Consider the following 19467-nt stretch of genomic DNA (forward strand, 5'->3'; position numbering starts at 1 on the left):
ATGAAGCCTGATACTCTCATTCTATCGCTATTTTGTAGGTCATTTGGTTAGATGGCTCAAATGCCACAGGCAGTTGGCGAGGTACATTTAAGGATTTATAAAAAGAGAAACTGTAGAAATAATGGACGGAGAACTGGAGCTAGGTTAAGCCTCTAGCCATTCTTTATTCCTTCTTGCTCAGCGGAATCAAAAATACATAGGAATAAACAGGAAAATATTCAGGAAATCTTTTCTACAATTAACCTTCATTGATGACAGGAAACTTCTTTGCTATCAAAAAAATTATACTTTTTGGTGAGTTGGCAACTTCGTTTCAGTTCATTGATTATGAACATATAGCCACCTTTATTTACAGTGTTAATGTCATACTTCGGATAAGGAAGTTCCTTTATTTTGACCAAAGACGGCAAATTCCTAATTATTTCGCATCCATCTCATACAGTCACAACGAAAGCTCCTTAATCTGTGGACCCAAACACGATGGGACCTATTCATCAAATGAGATGGTTTCCGGGGAGACGGAGGTAAGAGGGAGGGAGATAGAGGATGAGGCAATTACGGTAAACAGCCCCGCCTACTAAGTCATATGATGTGAGTCACGACAGCTGTCGCCTCGAGATAACTCGCCAGCGATGAGATGGAGCAGATATTGGAATTCTGACTGAGCCCCATTTTTTCACCAACGCCCTTACGCCGGAGTGGAGTCTTGTCGGAAATTTATGAGCTGTCCTCGTAGGCCAGAGAGAGAGAGAGAGGGAGAGAAAAAAAAACGGGAGATAAAAGACTCGGAGTATTATTAGTGATAAACGCGAGAACGCAATGGCGGAGCACATGATATCACATGACGGGCCCCACTACCCTGTGACTCTGAATTTGCCTTTCTCCTTCACAATAGATTAGGCTCGTGAGTGCGGCGTTGGCTTCGATAAGGCCAAAGGGAGGGAACCGTATATTCTTTCGCGGTAGACGAGTCACCGCCTCAGAGCATTTTCGGCCTCTACTCGGAAGAGACTTTTTCCACTCCATATCGCATAACCCAGAGAAAGAGGCCGCCAACATGGATTGCGGCGCGTCCCTAGTGAAATACCTGCTCTTCGCCTTCAATCTCTTGTGCTCGGTGAGTGTGAGGCCTTATCTTTCGATCCGTTATCGCCGGCGCGTGATGATGCTCGGGATATGTTCGATCGGACACCGCCTTACAGTCCGTTCTCGTCAAGTTGTGCCGCGAGTAATTTCTACGTCATTTCGCCCCAGAGCGGTATTTTTGTGTCTCCGCCTGCGAAAACGACAAAAAGTGCGCCAAGATGGGTTTCGCAATGTCCACCGTGAAGCTAGTCGTGTTCATCTTCAATCTACTTTGCGCGGTAAGTGGACGACGGAAGCTGAGAGTGGAGATGAAGAGGAAACGGCTTCACGGCGACCACGCCAAGATGGCGCCGAGTTTTTAGTTCCATGCTTTTGTAGTTTTTTTTTGTTCAGAAGATTTTGTTTGCCCATTTTGCCTCTGGAATGCCAGAAGATGTAGCAGGTGTTTAGGTTTTCCTTGGGCCGCACCAACGGACCTTAACACATATCCATGCCTTGAGTGGTGAAATCCCCACTGATGCGGGACTCGAACCTGTGTCCCCAGGATTAGCAGGCGTGGACTTTACCCCGCAGACACGGGCGCCGGCTAAGTCTATAGTGCATGTCCCATAGCAAGGAAGCTTTACGGGCTGGACATCGACGGTGTGATTCGGTCAAGAAGCTATTACGTCGCGGCCACTGTCGTCACCAGAGTTGGTGTGGCTTATCAAGGCCGTAAAGAGCGGAAAAGATATCTAGAGAACAGTGGAGTAGCCAGGAATTTCGTTCGGGAGGGATCCGGGGGAAATTTTTGAGAAACAGGGTACTAAGTAGAGGGGTTTTGCATAATCGAAAAAACTTTATTTTTCTAAGAATATTTTTGTAAATTCAGGATTTTTTTGTTTTAGTGACAAATTGCTGGAAAGTATTTATGATTATAGTGTTACGGCCAGAGTCACAGATATCAATATTTAGCATGTTGTCGTCATCCCTTGTGATGATAGCGTCACCTTTCCTTTGCATCCCCCTCCCACTTACAATTCTTGACGTAACTCTGCGGTGGTCGGGAGCATTGGTAGTTTAGTGGGTGGAGCGATTGCCCTCTGACCGAAAAGTTTTGGGCACAATTCCAGAGTGAAGCCTTTGGACGCTCTCAAACAAAATCCTCAAAGTGAGAGGTAGCCCTTTGCCGCTGTGAACGATAACGGCCTACAAAAATAACAAAACACCAAATATTCATTTTTTGATTCATTGTACTTTTATAATCGTAACCAATAAATTTTAAAGTCTATCTCTAGCAAACAATATGACAGTAAAAAAGAAACATTGTCACTCTCCTAGTGCAATTGGGTGTACGATATTGTTAGTGAGTCCATCTTTAGCCTATACAAACAAACTGGATGGTTTAATTAAGGCTAGGGTTGGGGGTATAAGGTGGAACTAATCTGGGGGGTCTGAGGGTGTGGAATAACCACCAGGGTAAGCGGGGGCCATCCCCTAGAAAAATTATCAGTTAAATGGATGAAAATGGTGAGTTTTACGGATTTATGAGGGATATTTTATCAATCCTTACTCTATTCTATTAGTAATATTAATCCAATAAAGTGAAATGCATTAAAATTAAAAATTTCTCCGAGCTCTAAGGGGGGTTTTATCACCCAAACGCCCCCCCCCCTCGCTGCGCCACTAGATCAGGGACCATTTCAGGACGCTGTGGAAGAATGAAAAATAGTTTAAATCCCATTTTCAAAAACATATGATGATGTTCATGGTGAAACAAAACTCAGTACTATTTCACAAACTTTTATTTTAACAGTCTACTAGTTTTGACGTTTATACCGTCATTATCAAGACTAACTTAGTCTTGATAATGACGGTATAAACGTCGAAACTAGGATACTGTTAAAATAAACGTTTGTGGAATAGTACTGAGTTTTGTTTCACCATAAACATTTCATCGTTTCACCAAGTAACGTCCAAATCAGTTGATTTTATTAACATATTATGATGATGCCCAGGTCCCTAATCCACGACCTTAGTCTGAAACTTTGTTTTATTAGACATGATGAATTTTTTTTACCAGATTTAGATATAGAAATGATAGATGATAGAAATATTTGTGCTGTAAACATTCCATTAATTTTATGGTATTGTGAAAAACTGATTCCTTTTGAAATAACAACTTTTGAAAAATATTTTTTCTAGTTTTCTTTAATATCAGCAGTATAATGCACTGATTGCTGTAAAAAAGGATTTAGTGTTTCCTTAGCAATTCACTTTTTTCGGTTAATTTTAGCATTTTACCTTTTGAAGCGTAATAAACTAATCACAGTTTGATGCATTAATCGCAGTTTAATATACTAATCCCAGTAAAAAATACTGATCTATACAAGAGAAAATTCGCTGTACGTCACTCACAGCAGTGAGTATAGATCTAATTTTTAGAAAGTTGAGCTTGGACTGCACTAATTAGGATGAAGCACTTTCACCACTTCAACGATGGCACTGCTACGACTTAAATAACAGCACTTTTGTCATCCTTGTTAAACTTATTGCACAGTACATTTCTGGCACTTCTGGTGGATTGGCTGTAAAACTAAAAAAAAAAGGGCCCGAAAAAAATTGAAATTCAAAGCCATCAATTGATTTTCTAGATATAAGACAATTTTTTAAATTGGATGCAAAAATTGATACGGAGGCTTCCGCGGTGATTAAATTGATAATTGTTTTTCGGGTTAATGCCGCGTTGACTCATTTTGGTGGATGGCAGTTTCGGACGCATTCCAGCTCCCGTCTTCGGGTCTAAAAAATATACAATTTTCTAACAACATATAATTATATACATAATAACAATATGTTCCTCGACGAGGCAAATAGTCGGCCGGGAAAACGAGGCTGGGAGTCTCCTACCTAACTCTGAGGAAGGTGGATGTATACACCGAAAATTTAGTTCTGTGACAGTTTTTAAAAAACTTTTTGTGTCCTGTGCTTCTGCCCAACCTGGGATATTTTTATGTTGTATATAATATTTATGAGTGTATGAATAAAAAAATTGAAATATATGCCCAGGAATTCTTTCATTAGGCATAATTTTTTCAACTCATGAACTGGTAAATTATTTTTGTGAATCAAATATGAGGACAAAAGAGATTTTCAGTCCAATAATTTCTCATTACAATTTTATTGACTTGGAATCGCTATAAAAGTCATGGGAAGCCATGCTGAAACTTATAGTTGCATGTTTTTTTTTTCAGATTGCGGGTCTGGTGCTTATCATAATGGGTGCCTTGGTGCAGGCTAAGATGACCCACATAGTCGATGTGCTGGACGATGGAAAGTTCGCAGTTCCTTCAATAGTGGCTATCGTCGTTGGTTCGATTGTATTTATTCTCTCTTTCTTGGGATGCTGTGGCGCTGCAAGGGAAAGCCACGGAATGCTCATATCCGTAAGTTTCCTTATTTATCACTATTAAATGCGCTGATAATTATTTATGCACAGTAAAACTCACTTATAACGGTCGCGCACGAAACAAAATCCCGCTTTTAACTAGGCTGAGTTTCCGGTCCCTTGAACTTACCTATTTCCTCGTCAATGTTAATTTCCTCGCATGTAACGAGTTCGGATGATACGATATCTCCGCTAATGCGAACTATAATTTGGCCCGTTGGGGAATTCTTTCCTCTTCTATAAAGAAGTTAAGGCCATCCTTGCTAGTTAATTGTTCCTTACCTTATCATAAGTTGTTCTCATGTGTGTCATCACCAAATAGTTCTACCGTTACATATAGATATATATTACTAGAAACTATTTCCTGCTTATAACAAAACTGAACGATGGTCCCCTGAAATTCGTTATAAGCGAGTTTTTTCTGTACTTGTAATAACTTATAAGTAAGTATAATTAAAATACTACTCATAAACGCAAAATTCAAGGTAGAAGGCAGATTTTATATAAGCTCTCTTAATTTTCAAATCACTATTTTTTACCTTCCTAAGAATTTCAATGAAAATGTTTTGTTGATTTTAGTGGCATAATGATGATAATAATGAGCATAGTTATTCCATTTCATTTTACATTCCATAACGAAAAAAATGTAAACCTGAATTTGGTTAAGGTTTCATGGGGATTTCACAAATTATTTTTCCGTACCATGAACCCTGTACAGATTTTTTCGCAATTATCGATTGATACATATTTTTGAGGGGGTCACTTCCTTTCTGTGGTCATATAAATTAGTTTGATCAGTGTTAAAAGCACTTAAAAATATTGCAAGCCTAGTGAAAATATTCCAAACGTATTATAAAGAAATATACTCTTATTAAATACTTATTCTCCGTGTATAATATATTAATACACCGGCAGCATTTTAAAATTATTGTTAAAAATTTCTAAAGCTATTATTTCAATTTCAAACGTCATTTTGAAAAAATGCGATCTGCATTTTTTCAAGCTAATTGTACAGATGTGGAATGCATAGATGCATTTTTATGTTTATACTTTCGTTCTTTCTGAGATGTATTCTATAAGGCCTAACATATCTGTTTATCTTGCAGTATTCAGTGATACTTTGCGCTATTTTTGTTGTGGAAATAGTCATCGCTGCATTGGCTTTCGTTTACAAGAGTGACTTTGAGCGTGTTGCCAAGGAAGGCTTTCATGATTTGTACGCAGATTACGATAATGATATGGAGGTCAAAAAAGCTGTGGATGGTATCCAACAATTCGTAAGTATTATTTCTTCCCTTTTCATGTGGTATCATAGTGCTTGAATTCTCTGTTAAAATCTTAAAGCTAATCAATTAATAATGAAAATAATAGTACTTATTACGGTTTTACACATTTTACAAAATAATTTAATACACATAATTAAGCATAAGTAAGTGATTAGTAAAATTATTGCACAAGAATATTTCTCGGATACAAATGAGAATAATTGAACAAAATAATAATCACAAACATAAAGTAGAACAATAAGCAATATTAGAAAATATGAAATATAAAAGGATAGAGATCCACTCAAAATGTTTAAATATTGGGAACGGAATCCACATATGCCAAGAATTTTTTCAAACATTTATTTCTGAAAGAGAGGAGCTGAGTCATGATGAATATCAAGAGAGCGTTCAACTAAATTGTATGAGCGGACTACTCTGAGAAGGGGTGCATTGTCTGCGAAGTTTCTGTAGCAAAATTCCAAATGGGAAAGTTTGGTTTTTCTCGCGAAGGAACGTGAATCAGTGGCGAAGCCCCAGATTCCGGGTTGCAACCAAAAAAAGCAAAATATTTCTTGAGAACTTTTATCGAAATGAAAAATAAGTCGCATGAAAAGTTTGAGAAAGTTTCATTTAAGCTGACTATACGCATATACAAGATAACGCTATCTTATGGTATAAAAAAAGTTGCAATTGTGATTCTGCTATATTGGGAAATGCAGGTGGCCCCGCAAGGAGGGGGCCACCTGCCATATGTATCCGCCACTGGATTGATTACTGTTTATGATGATGGGTTCGAGTACAACCGAAAGGGAGTAAGATAGGGGAAAATGGAGGGATACAATATGTTAATTTTAGGATTGAAATATTTTCACTACGTATTTATTATGTTGTACGCATCTCTTTCTCACGGAAAAATTCACACTTCATCACTGCATGCCATCCCTAAGCGTTCCTTTGAAATTACTGGATTACTTACGTAATATAATACTGAAATATTGATAGCCTTTTATTTATTTGTGGTTGGGGAGGAATCATCGCAACAACAGTTATACAACATCTAACGACTAATTAATTTATCCCTATTTTGTTCATATAATGAAACTTTTTCAACTCCTGTGATGAAAAGCTATTAACGAATTAATGATGTAAGTGACAATCAGATGTTGCATCGACCGATAGGTCAAAATACATTTTTAACGTTTATGGTATAACTTTGTGGAACCACGACATTGGAAAATAAATTTCACTTCATACGTTCCACAGTGACAATTTATTGCCGACTTTAATTTCGACACTTATGTGATTATCAGCTATTAAAGTACTAATCGGGGACTGCCAGTCCTACAATATGAAATTGGTATTAATATATTTTTTAAGTATTGTTTTTTCATTGAGGAGTTAAGCTAAGAATTTTCGCTTTTAAGATGAAAAGGGTTTTGTAAGTGAATCATGATTAAGGATTGTGCATTTTTCGTCTTTCCAGTTTGAATGCTGTGGTCTAGACGGCCCCAATTATTTCAAACCCTCTAATTTTCCTGCGAGCTGCTGCACTTCTGACACCAAGAATTGCTCGAGTACTTCTAAAGGCGTCTACAAGAGAGGTTGCGTTACAGCCGTCACGGACTTCGGCTCTTGGGCCGGCACTGTTGTTGGCTGGGTTGCCATCGGAATATGTGTAGTCGAGGTAGGTTTTCTTGGCGAGATTCATCTCCCATTGCTCCACGGGATTCAAAACGCTGTCTTGAAAGTTTACCTCATTCAGAGCCGGATTTAGGATGTGGGTGGCCGGGGCCCATTTTGCAAGGTGTTGCAACCAGGGATGGAAATTGAAACGAAAATGTTTCGTTTCGATCCGGAGGGAAACGAAAATACGAGGCTTAGGTTTAGTTTCATACCTCCACGAAATTAAAATCACCAAGGAGTTTAGTATCGACCCAGGACGAAAATTTATTCCCGGGAATGAAACTAAAACAATCGAAACCTCGCTGCTCATAGTTAATTTTCGATCCCAGAAGTTGAATGGAGGGGGATAAGAGGGAATAGTTTCGACCCATTACGTGTAGAGGTTAAAATAGAGCTTAAAAATCGAATGGCCAGTTTGCGTTCACCGCTCTCCCGTTAGTGGTGAAAATATGAGTTCCCCATGCATCTAATGGTGGTAGGCCGAACCTCTACTTCATTCAACCATACTTCGTACTCGGTGTGTGGGTCGAAACTAAACAGTTTTTAAGGTGAAGCACGTAGTGCCTCCAGTGCAAAACGTTATCTGCGTTTCGTTTCGTCCCAGAGTTTTGCTTTAGTTTTGACTCGAAGTAGTTTTTACTCCGATTTCGTTTCGACCCTGAGTTTACCTCCTCGGGTTTCAATCCGTTTCGTTTACAAAATTCGCTCCCGGGAACGAAACTATTGAAATTTATCTGGTTTGGACTTTCGCTTAGTTTCAGTTGCCATCCGTAGTTGACACTCAAGTTTCCGACGATACCGCTTGGCATGCCACTAATTGCGTTCAGAGCTACAGTCACTTTCAAAAGTTTTAGGACAAAGTTTGTGGCGCCACTTCTGTTTCTCGAGGAATTTTAGTTTCCCTTACTCTTTTTGTTTTCCTTGGTTACTCACCGAAAATATTTCGTTTGTGGGTGAAGATATATGCACTCAAATGGAGATGTTACTTGTAAATGAATCATTCTGTTTCGATTTATGTCGGATTTAATGATTGATTCGTGTGCGTTTACTGCGTACTTGCCTCGGTTTTCACTGCTGGTTTGTATTCATAGTATCATAACACATTCTTTGAAAGTGGTTGCGGTGGCCTAGTGGAGTAAACGAGCGAATGAAATGGTGATGAAAGTGGGATCGAATCCTCAATGTTGAATAATTTCCTCTCGTATTATTTTGTCTTGTCGTTCATTCGTTTTGCATTTATTTACACATTTGATATCATTTTAAATATGCTGCAACAGCTATATACACATTTTTACCATAATGAACCTATAAAAGTAATGAATATGGCAATCGTGGTGTTATCCTTTTCAACAATGGCTACATGAAAGGGATGGAATTTTGAATTTTGAAGCCGGTGGTTAAGGGCGGATGAAAACCCGCCGTCAGCATTGTTGAGCAGTTCAAAGACTGGTGAAAGGAGTCTCACTTTTCGTTTAGTTAATAGAAACTTAAAATTCTTTTTCTATTGATATTCATCTTAATTATTGGTTGGAATTCATTTTCTTTACATTCTCCTTGGTTTTCTCGGTTGTGCAGTCAGATTTGAAAACTTAATGCATCTTTATGGATTGTGCGAATTTTTTGATCATCGATATTGGTTTATTTACCTTTTTGAGCGTAATTATATGATATCTCAGGTGAGTTATATAGCGTAAATATCCTTGATAATCATCACACAGGGTTTCGCGTTGAATGTATTCTCTGGTTCTCAATTAATGCAACGATCCAAATAATCTCCCGGAGCGTATTCGTTCAATTAATCGGTGGGCTGAAAAAGAAAACTTGTTGATGTTATATCCTACATTTAATGTAAAACCTAAAAAGCCTAAAGATCTCACCACTTATTGTGGTGACACACAATTATATCATTTTTCAGTATTTCAATCCTATAGGAGTCATGGATTGTTTTTAGTCAAAGTTGCTTGCATAAATTTTGTAAAACAATCTAAATACTACTTTCAATAAGCAAATCAATGATCACAATTCTTATTATTCCCTTAAGTAATTTAAACTTATCGCCGCTTAAGAAAATTTTTCTTGAAAAAACTAGTGTTTCTTAGAAAATTATAGATTTTCATTTGCAAAAAAAGTCAGCAAAAAGCCGGAGACTTCATCAAGCAAGCTAACGCTCTCACCACTAGCCCATGTCACGAATTACCAGTACGTAAAAATTGAATATTTTCATAATTTGAAGTGGTAAACATGGGAACAGGATCTTGAACATTAAACATGACCAATAGAATAGCGAACTAAAGGAAAGCATGTGGTTCACAAACAAACTTCATCGATAATTTAGAACCAGTCTTGAACTTCTGAGCTATGGAAGAGAAAAGGAGAACGCAGTTAAGTGTAGCCTTACGCGGACAATTAATAAGCATGATGGAGGGCAGCAAAATAGTTGCCTAAATAGCTTGGCTGCTGAATTTGTCTCGGAATACTGTTTGTTGCTGGGTAAGGCGTTTCAAGGAAGGCGACGAGTCGCTAATAGACTGGCGAAAGAGCGGCAGATCTCGAGCCACCCACAATTTCGAGGACATCAGGATTCGCCATTTGATCGAGGATTATCCTCTGTGTCGTTAGAATAGTTGCCTTATCCGGGGAGGCACAATAGGGTAGTTTCCTTCATCAAATAAAACGAAAGTCATTGATTGCGATTCGTTACCCACCATTAGTGTATTCATAATATACAAATTATTTCGTTTTAGAAATAACGGTTTAGACGAATGGCAATGGTCCATTTTTATCCTCATTTGAAAACGGCCAGATTGGTGCCACTCCACGTGCCGTCACAAGGACCTAGATTCTATTCGAGTGGATAGGAGTTATACATAGTCTGAGGTTACCAATGCATGCATGAGGCGCAGAGCTCAGGGAAACATGTCTTAATAATCACTTATTAAAACTGGCTAAGGTCTGAAAGTTTTCTTCATTTGATAAGGTATTAATAATCCTTATTTAAGCCAAGCGCTACCAGCCAGCAGGGTACTCAGCTACCCGCTAGCAGCCTGCGTCATATCAGCGCTCAACTCGCCTCAAGGTCACCTTACAGGGCGGCAGCGGGAACCAGAAATACGCCACACGGAGAGATTTCCCAGCATTCATACTTACGCGTCGCGTTTTCGCGCGCTTGAAAATTTTCACTTTTCATTTAATCGCGAAAAATAGATATCGTCATGTAAAAATCTAAAAGCGTGAAATACGTACTCCAGGAGTAATAATCTTCGATTTAGGCAGTAAAAAAATAATAGGAAACCACCCTATTTGGATGCAGCTACGAAGCAGTTAGAAGGCTGGCGTTGAAGCATAGTATTCATCTTCACAAACCTGCCCTCAAGCCATTCTTAACAGACCGACAAAAGCATTCGAGGCTGTTATTCAGCGGGAACAATCCAGTTAGGGAATAGACGTTTTTGAACTTCACCATTTTCACTGACGAGAAAAAGTTGCGCAGCATATAACAAGGTAAAATAGAATTTTGGAGGGTGAGGAGTACACGGTATTGAATAAATTCTTTCATTTCGTAGATTGCGAAGTCATTTGTGCATTGTTTTGTCAATTATGATACAAGGTTATTAATAGGTGTATTAGGACGCATTGGATATATCTATGAAAGACAGCCGATGACCTAATGCCTAGGGGTATAGGATAATGTTTTATATTCTTGATTAACAATGTTTGTTATTATATTTGCTGTTAAATTATTACTCGTTGAAATTTATTAAAAGGGCACAGATAAATAAAAATAAATTAGCGTAAGCTTTATTTCTAAGGAATCCAGAACATTGTGTGGTTAATTTAAAGGAAAAGAGTAACTCTTTCCCGCCGGTCTTTCAGGAGTACGTAAACGCCGAGGATAGGTTATTATCTAATCTTTACCACCTGCTAGCCCTCTATGCTCTAACAACCGCCTCACGGAGCGGGTGATCAGCATGGTGTTCATTACAGAAAATCTTAAAAACCAAAAATCGAAACCAATTGATAAATTTTCAATAATCAGCTGATAGGTATGACCTTAACACATTATGTTAACATCGACGCAGATGTTTTATACCCCCTTCATCTCCGGTCTACGGTTACCTTCTTTTGCAATTAGGTACCTAACCTTCAAAATGTTTTAGCCATTCATAGAAATTTTACCTCTAATACTACCCAATTACTTACTTTTATGGGTTCATTATGGTAAAAATGTGTATATAGCTGTTGCAGCATATTTAAAATGATATCAAATGTGTAAATAAATGCAAAACGAATGAATGACAAGACAAAATAATACGAGAGGAAATTATTCAACATTGAGGATTCGATCCCACTTTCATCACCATTTCATTCGCTCGTTTACTCCACTAGGCCACCGCAACCACTTTCAAAGAATGTGTTATGATACTATGAATACAAACCAGCAGTGAAAACCGAGGCAAGTACGCAGTAAACGCACACGAATCAATCATTAAATCCGACATAAATCGAAACAGAATGATTCATTTACAAGTAACATCTCCATTTGAGTGCATATATCTTCACCCACAAACGAAATATTTTCGGTGAGTAACCAAGGAAAACAAAAAGAGTAAGGGAAACTAAAATTCCTCGAGAAACAGAAGTGGCGCCACAAACTTTGTCCTAAAACTTTTACAACATTACATTACACATTACATTAACAACACCAACGGATAAAGCGTTTTTATCAAAGTTAGCCATTTTTTAACTTCAACGTTAACAACTTCATGTCAACCAAAAATAACTCAGCTTCACTTGGAATCCCCTCATTTATTATGTTTTTTTTCCTATTTTTTTCAATTTCGTGAGGTTTACCTCTATATTGACGGAAGACTCATTCTTGATGGGTGGCCCAGGGCCCGGATCCCTTTGGCCCCCCATTTGATCCACCTTGGTCTCATTGCGTATGGGTAACATTGGAAGATCCTACGACAGTCTGCCCGGTCGACCCCGTTGAATTTGATGTCAAAAAATAAGGCAGAAGGAGAAACGCGAGGAAGTAGAGTGAGGCTGAAGTCCTTGGAAAAGTACACCAACGGTGAAATTTTTCCATGAAACAATTTCGTCTGGTTTCGCCGGAATCAGTACCAAATTTCTGATCCGCGATTTCCAGGAGATCCGGGTTCGAAAAGCGGCAATGCCTAATGACTTTTTTCCGTGGCTAATTTCACCCCCATTGTTAACAACTGTCGGGAAGAAATAAAAATTAGCTAGTTCCACACTAATTAATTTACTTGCGACCGGTTTCGACAGAGCGTATCATCTTCTGGCTCAGTTTACAAAATTCACATACGTTAAATACCAAATTCACAAACCCGGAATTCTGCCTTCCCCACCTCTTCTTCCCCTTCCCCCCCTCCTTTCCTCTCATCCCCTTTTTTCCTTGTGCATACTCCTACTAAACGTATGTGAACTTTGTATACTGCGCCAGAAGATGATACTCTGTATCGAAAGCTGTCGAAAGTTAAAAAATTATTGCAGAACTAGTTAAGATTTATTTTTTTCCTGACAGTCATGAATGAGTTCCATCAAGTAACGCCTCAAACCATTGCATTTAGTGTTAATACTTTGCATTCGTGCGCATGACTACGTAAGGTCAATTGTTTCGAGCCATGTCTTGGTTAAAGATTTCATTAAAGAGAAGAACTTGCAGACTGGCAGTGACATCTGCCCCTGAGGACTCTTCTGGCGAATCACTCATACGAGAACCCCATCTGTAAGAATGTAGCACAAGCAGAACGATTATTTTCTGATGCTGATGATTAATCGTTTTGGTTTCTGCAAAGAAATCGATTGGATTAGGGCATCGATTTATTGTGTGAGGTGTTTAGGAGAGTGAGGGGGTCGATTAGTCTCAACCAATATCTTATTCTCTTATCTCAATTCTCGGCAAATATCACGGTTTATTTTTTTCCGGAAGAAACAATCTAAAATTGCGGCTAGTGTTCCTGGTATTTTGCTCTTCAAATTTCTCACTGTGATTCGAGATTACAATAATAGTTGCCATAAATACTGGTCTTAAATAACTTAAATTAATCATCTTACGATTTTCTAATAAATAAAGCGCAATCGACCTCAAATTAACGTATTTACACAAAAAATACGTATTTTCATAAATATCACGTGAGATAACTGGGGGGGGGGGGAGAGAATTTGGTTAAGGGTCGAGAAAAACTATCGTAGCATTTACTGAATGATCCACAGTGAGTTCGTGATAAACTACTTTCTAACGCCAAAAATGACTGAACTCATTTACAAAAGTATAACTGGAAGGAACGCCAGAAAAAAGCTCCAAAAGAAATACCAAGCCATAATGCATGCATATGCATAACAAAACAATAACCATAGAGGAACGGAAAGTCGGTTATGTAAACTATCAACCAAACACCAGTAGAAAAGCAAAACCTTACGACATCTCCAAAGTTGGAGGAAGGGTTCGAAAAATCGCCCCATGTAGTTAATGGATATCTCTTTCTAGAATTGTGTCAACATTTCTCCGCTGCTGAATAACGTGCTTCGTAAATTCACCGATAACCTAGGAAAGAATCTACCTACTTTTTTTTAGGAACACGACTCTGCGCGAGAAATATTACAAACACATGTGACTCTTGGGTTTCCAGATGAACTCTTCTCGTGTCTTTCGACCTTTCGAGCGCCATTATTGCCGTCATCTTCTATACCTTATGCTTGAAAAAAGGGTGCACTAAGAACCAAATTACCTGGGCATCTGATAACGGATGCAACGGTCAACAATGATGTTTGAACTTCATCGATATTTTTCGATATCTGCATAAAGTGTTTCGTTGTAATCACTTTTCAAGTTTAACTCTGTCCAAATTTTCTGATTCGAAATTAGTCTAACGTTTATTCTGTTTTATTTTCAGGTCCTTGGGATCGTCTGCGCTTGCTGCTTAGCCAGTTCGATAAAAAATGAGTCGAGGAGAGGGAGGTACGCGTGATAGATGTATTTTTTCAACGGACACATTTTATATATTATACGTAAGCTTGATAATTATCAATAAAGGTTGTTACTCTTTTCATATCTAACTCTATTCAATCGCAATTCTCTCCACATATCATTTTATTTCCCCATAAAATAAAATAAAAATACTTTGTTCTGTTCCACACTTTATTTTAAAATAGTGCGACCTGGGTATCTGCATATCATGCTCTCATCACCTGATAATAGCATGATATGCAGAAACCCGGGTCGTACTATTTAAAAATAAAGTGTGGAATCGAACAAAGAATTTTTATTTTATTTTATGATGAAGCAGTTCCACAAAGTGACGCCGGAGGCCGTGTCTTGCATTTTGTTTCCCAACCCATTCCCAATTCCATTTCATCTGCAGATGTGAACTTCCTTGAGTGGTGGTGGCGGTTGGTGGCGTTGAGGAGTGATAATATGAGAAGCATGGTCCACCTCGAGGTCCTTGAAGAAGTGCATTTTTATTATGACGGCAAATTTTCAAGTTAATTAATTCGCAATCGGTAAATTAGTTGAAGATGATTTTACGCAGTCAAGGCAAAAAAAATCGTGTTGAACATCCCAATTAGGCGCTCAAAACCAAATTAACTTAATTTGAGATTAAAATCAAGCTGATACATTTGTATAGGGCCCTCGGAAAATTTTTCTCATAGAATGATTACTTTGCTATCTAACCACAATTGATACAATATTATGCATTTTCTTACGGGACATTAATCAAACGTTTTCACAATTCCAAACATAGATAGAGATCTTGCCCTCCTTATTAAACTTTACTATCGAAGAACCGTTTGACATAATCATTTTTATTTGATGTTGTTACATATGTCAGCATTTCTAGTTTTTTTAACCACTTACGTTAGTACACTTCAACGTGTCCCCTTGGTAGCTCGGAGAATTTCGAAGCGGAATTTCAGTTCCCGCCAGGCTTTTTGTAACGTGTTCTGTCACAGGACCCACAGCAGCAGGTATCATAGCCTTCAGTTCGTCGACGTCAGTAACTGGGGTGGTGAAGACTCTGCCCTTGATATAGCCCCAGAAAAAACGTTGTTAAGTCAAACAGTTATTCTGTAATACGTTTTTAAAATCAGGGCAAGACTTTTATGCTCACCTTATATATTCAAGAATAACGATTTTATTGTAAACCATAGGTAAGTATATATCCACATGATGCCCACTGAAAGATAACCCGATATCTGAATGATTTATTACTGCGGTAATTGGGTCATTGCATTCGATCGAAATACCTCCTCAATGTCAACGGAGGAAATACTTTTTTCTTGACCAACATTGGATAATTCAATTTTTAATCACTTGCATGGATTTCAGTTCTTAAACTTTTGAATCACAAATCTATTTATGGTATGAATGATTAATTGCCATGGGGTGATACATTGCTTTACAAATATACACCGCATTAAGTGATTTGCCTAAATAATGTCTAATAAAATGTCCTTTGATTGCAAAATTTTGGCCTTGAATAAAGAATTGTTACCTAAAAATCCGCACTCTCTAAATTTAATGGAATATTTTCATTAAGTTTGATAAAGGTGATTCTGAACTTAACTTCTTTCATGAAAAGAAAATTCACATTAAAGCGGTGTGCTCCTGCTTTTGCTGTATTGGTTGCTGCGGATCTAATGAACCTCATTGACTCTGCAGTCATAGGCTGATCTAGGGAGGAGGGGGGGGGGGCACGGAGGCGCGTGCTCCCTCCAGACCCTTAAAAATATGCAAGATTTTTACTACGGTCCCATTATTAGTGCGTTCGTTTTGTATTACGAAGTATCGTTGTGCCCACCCCCCTCCAGAACAAAATCCGGGATACGGCCTTGTACTTGTGCCCCCCCCCCCAGAAAGAAATCCTGAATCCGCCCCTGTCTGCAGTAGGAACAATAAATGAGAAAACACTTACCAGGGATTGGGACCAAACATGAGGTGATTACTTTCACCGGAATTCAATACTCAAGTTCACAGGAATACAATACTCAAGTTTTTTTATATTAATTTTAAATTAATTTAAAATTTATCGGTAGCGTAATCATAATTGGTATCACTTCATGGCATCACAGAAGCAGTGCACATTTGATGACATATGCAGAAAATTTCAACAAGGAAAAAGAAAATTATAAAGCTCAGTAATAGTGGTGGGAAAAAAACAAGTTAGATGAGCCATTCGAAAGGCAAATGCTCACAAAGGATTAAACTTGAAGCTCAGGGAGAGATTTCAACAAAGATGATAGGAAACATAATGACAGATACACTTATATTGCATGTTGCATAAATTATTTAATGTTCTGACGCAGGTTTCCACACTTAAAACTATGTCGTTCTCTCTCACTTTCGAGAATGACATACACCAGCGGTTCCCAACCTTTTTTTCCTCCCGTATCCCTCTGTATGTCTATAGCTTGTATTTTCCCTCCAAAAATGTAACGTACACATTTTATTACACAATTTCACTGCGGCTAGGTGACACTTTCAATAATAAATAATTGAAGATATGCGAGGATGCATCACTCGCGCTCGGGTCGTCTCATTTTCTGGCTTATCACTTGTTTCAAACATGTGCTATAATCTTGAAATTTTCCTGTTGCATTAATTTTACCCTGGAGAAAATTTTCCTGTATCTCAAACTTGATATTTTTTCGACTTTTTCTCATACGTATTTTTAAATTTGGGCTCAGGAAAAAAGCTGAAAAATGTGATAGCTGATCACAGAGACGACGGCAATTTATAACGAGAACTACGTCACGACAAAAGGAAAATAATCGGCAGTCTGTCCGATTAGCTTACGTATGTCCTAGTTTTTCCGAATTTATTTTTTAATTACATTTCACATCACAGAAACAACCACAGCGTAATTAAGAACTGAAGCACCATAATGAAATTACTCTAAATACTGGATCTCAAGTGGGCAACAATGCATTACTATGGAGTCATATATAGATTTGTTTGGCAATATGAAATTTTATACGAACGTGAGATACACGCCAAATGTGTGACGTAAATATCGAAATTAGATTATCTTAATTTGTTAATCTCCTTCGGTATAGTCTCGTCCACATTATAGATTGATGAAGTAAATTTTGCGCGAAAAGGCCAGCCTCGTGACTGGGCCTTTTACTCGAGAAGGATTACCATGGCCACCGGTAGAATCGGTGTTTATATACTTACCTAATTTTTCGCCTTTATTGGTTGAGGGCGGCGTGGTCTTGGTTCTGCGGCCCAGTGGATGTCGGAGGATTTCAGGCAGGTGGGAGTTCCCTGAAGTCTTGCGGCCCCCACGAGGACGCGCTCCAAGGAATTCACAACTTGTGAAACCACGTCGTCCTCACCCTTTTCATTTCTTATTTCATTTTCTTTTCTTATCATTGTAAACAAGTTAAGACTTTGTCAATACGGAGGTCACCGGATCGATACCCACTGACAACTTTTTTTTCCTCATTAAAATATTAATGAAAATTCATGGTAGACAAATATAGTTTCAAAATGAAACTTAAAAACAGCGTTTATGGCAAAAATATTATTCGAGAGCATGACTGCAATGCGTATAAGCTAGTAACGAATTTAAACTGCGATAGATACCTCAGTTTTCCATATATCTTAAGAAAGTTGTTTCTGTAAGCGGATTTAGTGACTTAGGTACTTTCAATATCCGTTGTTCGTGGTATCGATGAGGTGATCGTGGTTCGGTCATTTTTAACCAGTTTTTGCCATGATATTGCAGTAGCCAAGAATGTTATTTCCTAGTGAAAGCTCTCACTGGTCATTTTTGCGGAAGTGTTTCCGGAAGTGAAAGGCACGGCAGCATTTTAAATACAAGTATTTTAAAATACGTATTCAAGATACATTTGTAGTTTGTAATTGGTATTTAAAATACACGAACTTCATGTACCTTGTATTCTATATTTCAAATACAGATTTTTGGCTTTTTCCCGTTCTAAAATAAAAATACATTTCTAAATTACTTTTGAAGTAGCTCTGCTAACAGTTCCATAACATTATGCTTCAGAGATTACTTAGTTTTTGTTTCGTTTTCTTCATGTTTGCAACTATCCTGAACGTGCCAGGGCAGGTTATATTTTTTTTTAAGATCTCTTAGTTTCCATACACATGTATTTTTTATTTGAAAAGGTGTTTAAAATACTATTCTGTAGTTCGTTTTCAAATACTCAAGTCTAAGGTATTTTGTATTTTGAATTTCAAATACATTCGGAGCGGTATTTTGAATTTTGATTTTCAAATACTCCTCGGCTTCTATCTTGCCCAGCCCTGTGAATAGGTCAGCTTTTCAGTGGAGTGAAATTACAACCGCTCATGGAGGTTTATGATATGAAAAGGTTGCAATTGTTTACTGGCCAGGTCGGCTGGTTGGCAATCACTGAGGGCTCCCAAAACTCATACGTCTATCGTGAAGCGTGTATGAAATGTACCATAAAAGAAGACTCAGATTGAACCAAAGTTTTTTTGCTATTATAAAATTCTAAGTCTTCATTAGTTGCTTTATTATAGCATGCTCAGAGCAAATATTTATAAAAACAACAAATAAAATAAATGTGTCACGAGATAAAAGAGAACCTGTTGCTTTTTTTGAAAGGGTTATTCAAAATTATTATTTTGTAGGTTTTTAAAGATTTTTTTATGGGGTTCCCGGGTAAGCCCCCCTTGCGGTGCGCCCATGTTACCAAATGTTGCAGAAACAAAATAGCAACTTTTTTATATCATAAGATGGCATTGCCTTTTATATGTGTATAGGTGTATAATCGCATGAATTAAAACCTTAAACTTTGCATAGTGGCGTATCCAGTGGGGCTCTGGGGGTCCCGATTCCCCACGAAATATAAAAGCACAGTTATTTTCCTTCATAAAAGAAAACAAAATATTGAAAAATCATGAATTTACCAAATATTTCTTTAAGAAATTAATAAAATAAAAAAATATAAATATTTGGTACGCTACTGTTGTTGAGTCTCTTC

At 37.8% G+C, this 19467-nt stretch overlaps 1 protein-coding gene across 2 annotated transcripts; it reads left to right on the forward strand.

The window, feature by feature from the left end:
* The first annotated feature begins 854 nt into the window (after positions 1–854).
* On the forward strand, positions 855–14542 carry LOC124154626 (23 kDa integral membrane protein-like). 2 transcript variants are annotated; one of them, XM_046528465.1, is made up of 5 exons: positions 855–1117; positions 4320–4511; positions 5620–5790; positions 7265–7465; positions 14385–14542. In XM_046528465.1, the coding sequence occupies exons 1-5, from the start codon at positions 1058–1060 to the stop codon at positions 14457–14459; spliced, it is 699 nt and encodes a 232-aa protein (XP_046384421.1). In that variant the 5' UTR covers positions 855–1057; the 3' UTR covers positions 14460–14542. The 2 variants fall into 2 exon arrangements, with proteins under 2 accessions (XP_046384421.1, XP_046384422.1); XM_046528466.1 differs by lacking the exon at positions 855–1117 and adding an exon at positions 1179–1364.
* The last annotated feature ends 4925 nt before the right edge of the window (positions 14543–19467 follow it).

The sequence above is a fragment of the Ischnura elegans genome, chromosome 2 (genome assembly GCF_921293095.1).
Source record: "Ischnura elegans chromosome 2, ioIscEleg1.1, whole genome shotgun sequence".
In the NCBI taxonomy this organism is placed as follows: Eukaryota; Metazoa; Arthropoda; class Insecta; order Odonata; family Coenagrionidae; genus Ischnura; species Ischnura elegans.

Bases quoted from the DNA above. Each gene is read 5' to 3' on its own strand.
- LOC124154626 (XM_046528465.1), top strand. From the start codon at position 1,058: ATGGATTGCGGCGCGTCCCTAGTGAAATACCTGCTCTTCGCCTTCAAT. The intron at 4,512-5,619 runs GTAAGTTTCCTT...TTTATCTTGCAG, and splicing joins GCCACGGAATGCTCATATCC to TATTCAGTGATACTTTGCGC. The intron at 5,791-7,264 runs GTAAGTATTATT...TCGTCTTTCCAG, and splicing joins TGGATGGTATCCAACAATTC to TTTGAATGCTGTGGTCTAGA.